Source organism: Chaetodon trifascialis, chromosome 16, assembly GCF_039877785.1.
Source record: "Chaetodon trifascialis isolate fChaTrf1 chromosome 16, fChaTrf1.hap1, whole genome shotgun sequence".
NCBI lineage: Eukaryota > Metazoa > Chordata > Actinopteri > Chaetodontiformes > Chaetodontidae > Chaetodon > Chaetodon trifascialis.
This window is the reverse complement of record NC_092071.1, coordinates 1,788,337-1,798,731: the sequence shown is the minus strand read 5'-3', so window position 1 is coordinate 1,798,731 and position 10,395 is coordinate 1,788,337. Positions and strand designations below refer to the sequence as shown.

General features: G+C 44.7%; 1 protein-coding gene across 1 annotated transcript; it reads left to right on the top strand.

The window, feature by feature from the left end:
- Positions 1-47: 47 nt before the first annotated feature.
- Positions 48-5,631, top strand: LOC139344319 (ion channel TACAN-like). The gene is made up of 12 exons (XM_070982380.1): positions 48-242; positions 1,291-1,409; positions 2,708-2,839; positions 2,928-2,987; positions 3,081-3,173; positions 3,468-3,557; positions 3,648-3,713; positions 3,806-3,867; positions 3,953-4,045; positions 4,545-4,609; positions 4,771-4,839; positions 5,161-5,631. The coding sequence occupies exons 1-12, from the start codon at positions 165-167 to the stop codon at positions 5,272-5,274; spliced, it is 1,041 nt and encodes a 346-aa protein (XP_070838481.1). The 5' UTR covers positions 48-164; the 3' UTR covers positions 5,275-5,631.
- Positions 5,632-10,395: the final 4,764 nt, after the last annotated feature.

Below are 10,395 nucleotides of genomic sequence, written 5' to 3'. Positions count from 1 at the left end.
AACGGGTTAAAATTGAGCCGCATCGAGGATATAATGCTTTTATTATGAAGGCTTGACAGGAAGTAACGTTTGTTTCTTCGTATAGTCTTGACAGCGACCCAACTGTTGCACAGCGGAACCTGAACACAACTCCATCAAGAGGCTTCCCGATGTTAGAGTAGAACATGTTGTTCAGTCCGACGGGTTTAACGGAATGTTTACGGGAATGGGAGGATTTAGAGAAGAACTACCAACAAATTCAGGTGAGTGAAACGGCGTGTCTGCTGTGTCCCCTGTGGTCCGCCCGTGGAAATGTGCCCAGCCCGAGGAAGAGAAGCGAACGGTCGGACTCGGCGGGCTCTCAGGCGGCGCTGGGGTCCTCCAGCTGCGGCTAAAGATCGTTTTACTGCGACAAACTGAGAGAAAAAGTAAACCTCAGGCGAAGTGAGACGACAGGACTGTGTTCAGGTGAAGCCGGAACCATTGTCACGTTGTCCCAGCACGGCACTGTTTTGAGGAAGCACCCAGCTAATATCATAAACCTGTCAAACGCACAGTCATGTGGACCGTATGTGAACGGACTGTCCCGGGACTTTGCCGTGTTGTCATTCGGTCGTTTATGTCCTTCAGAAAAAGTACTAACACTACGTTGTACAAATACTCTGTTACATGTAAAAGTTCTGCATTGAAAATGTCATTTAAGTTAAAGAAAATGGGTCCTGTGACTGTTATTCTAGATATTATCATATTACAATATGTTATTACTCATATATTCATATAAAAGCAGGTTTTACTGATAACTATCTTGTATATTCTTGATCAGTACATTTATTTTTTTGGTTTGTGGTGATAAAATTCCCTCACAGTCACCCAAAGTGACTCAAAACACAACTGAAGAAAATCTAAATTATTAAAATAATTAAAAAGAAAGCAGCACATTTGTGAAGCTGGAGTCATGAGATCTCCTCCTTGAAAAATGAATTTTAGATGCCAGTTAATTTTCTTCCGGTGAAATAATCGATTAATCGGCTCTTAATTTCAGCACTGCTTCTATCAACTAGTTTCATTCAGAACAAAACATCATATTTTAGAAACTCTTCATGTGTTTTTTATCCATATATCTTCATTTGTAGAGTAAAAAATGCCCTACTTTCCTCTGAAAGGTCATTAATCAGATAAACAATATGACACCAGTTGTTCAGCATCCATTTTTCCAAACCTTCAACGAAGCGTTTTGTCCCGTCAGGTGTCTCACATTTCTTCATAAATAAAAGATAAAATGATCTGACATGCTCCCGCTCTCACCTGCAGGACACCCATCGTCTGTACAAACAGAAACTGGAGGAGGTGACCAAACTGCAGGACAGCTGCTCGGCTGCGATATCACGCCAGAGGAGGAAGCTGAAGGAGCTCGCCGGCTCGCTGAGAGAGTCAGTATCCATCAGCAGCTTCGTGTGGTGGTGCAGTGAGAAGCCAGCAGCGTGGAGCTGAAACCTCAGCTCACATGTCTGAGCTGCTTCTTTACACTCCTGGAGTTCACAAGCATTTTACTGAGCTCGAGTCCATTAAGTCCTTTGATCCCTGATTGGATTTTATGAGCTTCACTTTCCAACATTTGTGAGTAATTATAGCCCAAAATACGACAACTGGAACATGTCTGATCGCCTTCTGTCGACTGAGGAAGCAGAAATAAGAGTTTTTACAGGACCTGCACCTCCAACCTGGTCTAATATATGAAATGTCTGAACATCAGCTGTAGCCCTCACACAGTACTCTGATTACTGTGTAGAATAAAATGTTCGAGTTTAACGAGGAGATCCTCAAACTGAAGTGAGCCGATCAGCTGACGGCCTCTCCAGAGAAGAGTCTGCTCTCTGTTGGTCCCTGCTGAATGAAGGCATCAGCTGACTGACCAGAGAACAGCCAAAGTCTTCATCACAGACACGATCAGGTTTAGCGGCGCCAAGCTTTTCACTCGAGGAATCTTCTCAGGAATTCTGCTGACAATGAACGCAGTCAGAGAAGTTTACAATTAAAGACGTAAAACATGTGTTTGAATAATGTTGAGTGAAGACTGAGTTCTCAGTCTGAAGGATTTGCTAATGTTAGCCATGATGGAATTAATGTTAACGAGACAATTTCCCATGGGGAAATTTTGAAAGGGCCACGGGGGTTACTGCCGGAGTGTGTACATTATGACAGTGCTAAGCTAAGAAGCTAACAACATTCATTTTGCCGTAGGTTAGCATGTCAGCATTAGCATGCTAATCATTAGCATATTAGCACAACAACCTGATATCACAAGTCACACCTGTATGCACCAACAAGTTCATAGGACCTCATGTTAGCATTAGCTGCTGTTAGCATTGTGACTAATGCTAACATTAGCATGTCAAATAACACATGAAAAAGATCTCAAACACCATTAGAATGCATTTAAGAATCATTTTACTGTAGGTTAGCATGTTAGCATTAGCTAATTAGCGCTGCTGAGCTAGCACAAGAGGTGTGATAAGAGATTCGTTAGCATCTGAGTTTCTTGAATGGGTATTATTCTGACTGGAAACTGGATCAGATCCTCTGACTCCTCCTGGGTGGGACACCGGTGAGGGATCCTGTCCTCGCTGTCAGAGGAGCTGCAGAGCTGTAGAATTAAAAATGTCAGTGTTTCCGTATGTGTTTGCCTGCTGTGTCATAAACACGCTCTGGTGTCTCTTTCTGTGATTAGATGCAAAGAAAATCATCCAACGTCCAAATTAAGTCCGGAGGAGACGGACGCCATCGCTGACATCGAGGACTCCGTCAAAGACCGAGCGGATAGTTTCTCTGAGATGGAAGCGTTTCTGCCAAAGAAGAACGGGTTCGAGTCTCTGTCACGGTTCATCGTCACTGTTTGAAATGATGAAAACGTGTCTGCGTTATGAGCGGCTTCTCCTCTTCCTCCTCAGGTTGTACCTCACTCTCGTTCTGGGAAACGTCAACGTGACGCTCCTCGACAAACAGTCCAAGTGAGTCGCGCCGATGTCGGTTTTCTCTCAGCCCAGAAGCGTCTGTGAGAGTGAAGTCGTGTCAGCATCACCTCTGTTTGCTCCACCCAACAGATTTGCCTACAAAGACGAGTACGAGAAGTTCAAGCTGGTCCTCACCGTCATCCTCTTTGTCTTCTCCTTCACCTGCATTCTGTTCAGCTACAGGTAAAACCACCGCGTTAGCCTTCGCATGACTGAAGCGCATCAGCTGTTTTCATGGATTCATCCACATTCAGTGCTCTGATCAGTGTGATCAGAATGAAGGAGCTGATGCTGCTTTTCTGAGTAACAAATCCAGAAACAATATCCTGTTTCATGTTCTGCACATGTGCACTTAACATAAACACAACTTTTCCATCCTGAACCTTTGAATCTGGTTCTGGAGACTCGAGGCCGATCAGGTCCGGAGCAGATGGACGTCATCATATGTGCGAATGAGGTTTTGTGTTGTTGTTCCAGAGTCCTCGACGCGCTGTTCAACTTCCTGTTGGTGTGGTATTACTGCACGCTCACCATCCGGGAGAGCATCCTCATCAGCAACGGCTCCAGGTCTGATTCGAGCCAGAAACTGCTCTCGTGAGTCTCACAGCACCTCACGCTCTGCGCCCCCGTCACCGTCTGTCCTCCGTGTTGTTTCAGGATCAAAGGTTGGTGGGTTTTCCATCACTACGTGTCCACCTTCCTGTCTGGAGTCATGCTCACCTGGTGAGTGGTTTCACCTGAACGGGACGTCACAGCACCACCCGACCGCTGTCCGTTTGTGCTCCACCCTAACCACATGCTGTGTTTGTTGTCAGGCCTGAAGGCGCTCTCTACCAGATGTTCAGGAACCAGTTCCTCACATACTGTCTGTACCAAAGTAAGACTCTGTCTGTAGAAACTGTTCGTTTTCAGGAAGAACCCACAGTGACGACCTGTCCTTTGTCCTCTGCTCTGTCTCAAAGGCTTCGTCCAGTTTCTGCAGTATTACTATCAGAGCGGCTGTTTGTACAGACTCCGAGCGCTGGGAGAAAGACACAACATGGACCTGACAGTCGGTGAGCGCAGAGTCTGAAATGATAAGACAAGCAGAAGGAGCTCAGACGGTCCACACCAGTCTGTAGCATCGAGCTTGTGTGAAATCTAACAGTTAGTTTATTGGGATCATGTGTTGGACCATCGTCGTTTTCGTCAGCGCTGCATTGCATTGTGGGATATTTGAGTGGTTTAGTTGTGGCTATGCTAGCAGCAAGGTCCATCGCTTTGACTTTCATTGTCCCCAGAGGATAAACTCTGACGTCTTCAGTGACTTCTCATCTAAAAAAAACTCCCATCAGCCTCAGCTGCACTTTGTGTTTACTGCTAATTAGCAAATGTTAGCATGCTAGCACATTTACTTACTTACCTAGCATTGACATAGTGAGCATGTTAGCATGTAGCTAGCAGCAGCTAGCAGGGCTCTTGTTCAGTGTTTCTCTCAGTGCAAACGGTTTGTTTCTTTTTATTTATTTTGAGGGATTTTCTAACAACATGTTTCCTCCTCTTCTGGTGCTTCAGAGGGTTTCCAGTCCTGGATGTGGAGAGGTTTGACCTTCCTCCTCCCGTTCTTGTTCTTCGGCCACGTGAGTCTCCTCCCGTTCGTACACCTGGGGCTCGTTAATTTAGGTTTCAATTAAACAAGAATTAAAATCAAGAATCCAAAATTACAAATACAGAACCATTTTTACTCCAAAGTTATGGTTTCAGAGTTTTTCTGACTGCCGGCTCTTCCTCGTCTTCACAGTTCTGGCAGCTCTACAACAGCTTAACGCTCTTCAAGATGTTTCAGCTCCCAGAGTGCAAAGAGTGGCAGGTTCGTACGCTGGAAACGTTTTTCCGCTAAACCCAGCTCACTGATGACATGATGTCCAGTGAGGATAAACGTCCAGAAACCTGTTCAGAAATCATAAAAAAGGTTTTGTAAGTTCAGATCTTGGCTCATAAGTTAAAGATAATCCAGTGATCCAAACATGTAAACTACTAGATGTGAGTAAATAAAGGTCCAGGCTAAAAACACACGTCACCATTCAGGACCTGACGGTGGACATAGAGGAGACAAAGTTAGGGATCGTCTTCAAAGTGCCTCCAGTATGGCCTCATGAACTTGTCACTAACCTTTGTCTTCGTGGTCTAGGTCCTGATGTGCGGGTGCTCCTACATGGTGCTCTTCATGGGAAACTTCCTCACCACGCTGGGCGTCGTTTACCAGAAATACATCAACAACCAGGAGAAGTCCAAGAGCTTCTAAGACTGGAAGCATGAGGAGGACAGAATCCCCCGAAATCCTCTTTATGAATGTAAAACGAGCAAAGTTACGGCAGCTCCCAGCTTCTGCTCAGAGCTCCTCGTCCACGTTGTCCTCGTGGGCCGTTTGCTGCTTCTAGAACCGACGTTCTCTTGATTTTCTGCCTGTCAAAGCAGCGTGTTGTGGGTCGAGACGCTCTCACTCCGACCTGGAACGCTGTCACTTTATTTCAACTGGATTTTCACAAGCGCACAGCTCCAATAAGAAGGTGTTACTGAAAGATTTGCATGGTGCTGGAGGAGATCTTTGGTTTGTTACTCAGCAGCTGTAGTTTAACTCTGAATAAAACACTCCACCAAACTCCCCGCTGTGTTTCACTTCACTATTTCCTCTCCGAACTCCTCACACGGTTTCTTTTAAATAATCGTTCGAATCTTCAATATTGTACAAAAAAGCAGAGATCAAAGAGGAGGTCGAGGTTTTTCTTCTTCTCTGCCTCCTTAAACATCTCACGACCCCTCAGAGTGAGACACTTCAGAGGGGCCCGACACTGAGGTTGGGAACCACTGGACTGCTAACTGGTTAACTGGTTTGTTAAAACTGGCTCCACTGGTGCTTTGATTCATCAGTATCAATAATAATATGATACAATGATGATTATGAGAATAATGATAACTGAATTCACAGTACTTTTACTTTTGATGACTGAAGTACATGTTGATGCTGATACTTCAAAGGAGCAACTTGTAATGGAGTACTTACACATTGTAGTATTGGTACTTTTAGTTAAGTAAAGGGTTGAAGTACATCTGCTGCTGATTGGATGATTCTGTGACTGAACATTCAGCGTTTCATACCTTCTGATACTGTTTGTACCTTTGATGTGTCTTCACAGTTCTTCTTAAAGATTATGTGTCTGTATGAACACTGAAGCTGATTTTTCATGCTTAGTCATCCTCCTCTTCATCCCTTCCTGCTTTGCTTCATGACTGAATGAAGTTATTTTCTTACTGCATTACACTAAATGACCACAGGGTGGCAGCATCAGTCCAGGTCCCGCTGTGTATGTGAGTAACACTGAGTAGACTTCTTCCATCTTTTCTTTCTTTTTGGACAAACATCATCACACTTGTCTTCCTCTGAAGTCTCGGGGCTGGTTTGTCCAGATGGATCACGTCTCCTGAGCGCGGTCACAGTCCACCATCTGGTGCTGCAGGACTCCGGCGAGGAGGAGGAGGAGGTGTTGAACTGTTGGGGTCAATCTTCAGTTTCACTCAGTGACTGATACTCATGGGAGAGTGGTTCAGAATCATTGCTGCAGATTTAACGAGACCTTAATCAGGTCTCAGCGGGAAGGCTGGACTCAGGACTCAAAGGCCAGGTCCAGAATCAGGACTGGGAAACCCGCCTTCTCAATGCTGAGCACATGAGCTGCCGGGCAGCGACGACAGATGGAAGGAAGAGTTTATTTCTGGGGTTTTTTCTGTAGATTATCTGGTTTTGCTGTCAGTGCCAACATGTACTGTAATATTAAAGGAAACCAGACAATAAACTGCTAATCAGCGACGCACAGTTCCTACCTGAACTCTAGTGCAACCACAACCAAGTCAACTGTCTTCAGTGAGGACAGAGGACTGACCCAGAGTCCTGAGGGGGGCGCTGTTGCTGGTCTCTGCAGAGGTTGGAGCTCATAATGTACACATGCTGTGATCCTGTGGTGGTGGGGGTTTCTCTGGTTGGATGGGGGCAATTTGGAAACCTCTAAATGACTGATAGAAACGTTTACGGCCTGTTTATCGATATTTTCTTTAATATGCTTCATGTGGTGACCCATCGCAGACACTTTCTGAGTATTATTGTTCTTCTTTCATTGTTTTTTGTGATATCTGTTTTTTGCATGTTTGCCTTTGAAGTATTTGGTGAACTCAAAAGCGTATAAATCTATGAATATAGCACTCATGTGTGCACGTGTGTGTTATTTATGCCTTTATTTGTCAGTGGTCAAAAGAGGGAGAACACGCAACAAAGCCTCTCAGCTGGAACAAAACTGCACACTGTGCAGTTAAATGTCATTCACCTGAACTGTTCTGCTACCAGGATGCGTTTTTCATCTGATTCAGCTCATTAAATATCTGAAATTCATCAAAGCATTGATGCAAAACTCTCATGCAACTCCAGTACGACCACACACGTGTCCCAGAACACCCACAGATAGTGAAGGCACAGATTAATGTTCTATCAGCATGTTAACCAGCCCGAGTTCACAGGTGTGCGTCATCATTGACTTCATTCAGGTGACGTGTGACGTGTCATCACAGCTCATCTCCTGCACGTGCACAGGTGTGCTCACACACTCACCTTTACCTGAAGAAGACCACAGCATGCAAAATCAAAGAAGAACGGGCAACAAGACAAAGCTAACCCTTTTTATATCCTGCCAAAGAGATTTATGACCTTAAATCCAGAACGAGGTGTTTTTAATGGACCTGGAACTGGTGCTTTTAATGAAGCAGCTGAGGAAGAAACATGGAATACAGTTTTAATGTGTTATTTCATCCAAATAGGAAAAGAGAGCCGGGTGATCAGTTTAATTGATCTGTGGTGTCGTGTAAGCACATGTGGACAAGCATGACCCAGAAACTTCACGTATATCATCATTAAAATCGTGGATCCTGTAAGAAAAGAGGGTTTCAATAAGGCTGCATTCATTCCTGCTTTATGATTTAAACATCTCAGCCGAGCCACAAAGAAATAAAGTATGGGAAGGAATTTGCACATGAGATCAGAGGGAATAATACCTGAAAAATTTAAAATGGAAACCAGCCTCAGTCCCCATTTATCCCAGCAGAACTTCCCCCACCGCAGCAGAAAGTCTTGGAGGAGTTAACGCTGGAGGCCAGCGAGCGCGAGGCCGGGCTCCTCAAACGGGCCGAGGAGCAGAGTGAATGAAGGAGGAGGGCTGGGTTTTCTCCCAGCCTGCACCTCTTTCATCTTTCTCATTAAAGCCGGAGCAGCGGGGGCCGTCAAGAATGAGCCCAAGGACATGGGGATCGGGGACTGAGCCTGAGCCTCCCATCAGGAGGTGGAGGAGGAGGGAGGGAGCATCAGCAGCGAGCAGACAGGCTGCCATGTCAAACCTTCACCTTAAACTCAGTCCACCTCCTCCTGGGAGTCAGATAAAGACCTCTTATCAGCGCTCACCTTCTCTGCCGACCTGGGGAGGGCGTCTCTGGTCGAGCAGCTCCAAAACACACAAGCTTTCTGTCAGAGGGAAGGAGGAGGCCAGCGCTGATGAGCCTCCATCTGAGACAGGCTGATTAAAAGGGAGGCGAGCGGAGGAAGCTGCTCATGATGGAGGAGGTGATTCTGAAGAAGGAGCCAGGAGGGAGCATGGAGGTCTTTGTCTGGAGAGCTCAACGCTCCGCCGAGGCCTTTGATTTATGTGGTTTTTTATTGTTCTAATGTTCAACTTTACTGTCCAACTTCTCGAAAGTCGAGTATTTTTCTCAAGAAATCAAAAATCTTCAGGTTGAATTAGTTTTTCCACCACAACGTGCTGACACCAAAGAATTTTTAAAGTTAGAAAACACTCGTAGCTTCTCTCTCGATACCAGTGGTAGAAAGAACATTCACTCAAGTACTGCACTGAAGTACAGTTTTGAGGTACTTTACTTTCACTTCCATTTATTGATGCTTTATACTTCTTCTTCTTCTTCTTCTTCTTCTTCTTCTTCTTCTTCTTCTTCTTCTTCTTCTCTACATCTCAAATATTCGACTTGTTACTTCTGTACAGTTACGTTGCAGCTTTAGTTGTCTGTTAATGCAAAACATACTTTCACTTACATAAATCATGATGCATTAGTATGTTAAGATATCTGGCAGCACACTGAGATGAGTAACAACATTAAAGTGATTAACACATTAATGTATTTTAATTATAATCCAATAATATCATTGTAAAATGAGCCATTCTGCATTGTAAGTATTTTTACATTTTGATGCCAGTACTTTTGTTCTTTTACTGAGGAAAAGTTTTGAACACATGACTGTAACAGAGTACTTCTACATTGTGATATCTGAGTACTTCTTCCACCAGTCCTGATACACAACAAAGTGTTTAAGGAATAGTTTGACTTAAGGAAAATGTTCATTTGCTGTCTTTCCCAGAATTAGAAGAGAAGATTGGATTTACTGTTTGTACCATAAATATGAAGCTACAACCAGTAACCAGTTAGCTTAGCTTAGCTTAGCTTAGCACTAACACTGAATGAAGTGGCTAGCCTGACTCTGTCTGAAAGTAACCAGCTGACCAAAGCTAACTGTTAGCATGCTGTTTGTTTCATTTGTGCAAAAATTTAAGTGTAAAAACAAATCTTTTTGGTTTTATGTGGGAGCTGGTTCCTCAGTTGATGTGTGTCGGTGTAAAACTGACGCATCAGCTGGCTATTTAACTGCTATTCGCTATGCTGGTGTGCACTTCACTTTGACTGACAGCGTCGCCATCTGCCCGAATGATAAAACCTGAAGGAGCAGATCCTGAAGAGGTCTGGATGGATCCAAGCAGGTGCGAACGTATCCTGAGGATCTGACCGTGAAACTGAAGCGAGCTTTACTCTGACCCCCAACTGTAGCACATGTGCTGCTGTCTCTCTGCAGAGCAGCCGGGGTCGCAGCCCAGGCCGGCCGGCGTACATGTAGCCAATCAGCAGAGGGGAAGTGAAGTGCATGCATGTAATTCAAGTCATTGATTGAACAAAATAAGGGCTGCATTGAAAACACAGCCCTGCGCAGCTTTCAGATCTTTCCCCTCTTCGTTGGTGAATTAAGTCCCACGACAGCAACTCCTTCACCTCCTGAAAGATGAGCCGAGTGGCAAATTAAATATGCATATTTAATAAGAGGGGAACATGATTACATCCACTTTTTAAATGAGAGCATGAGGAATGAGGAAATCTGAGAGAGTGAGTGAGAGCTTCATGGCCTGCAGAGTGAGAGAGAAAAAAGAGAATTCATCTTTATTTTAACGCGCCTCTTTGGGAGTAACCCTAGCAGGACTTCCCCCACGCTGCAGCGCTGATTACACACAGACTGGCTTTGTGGTGGTTTGCACTGCGGGTTCCTATA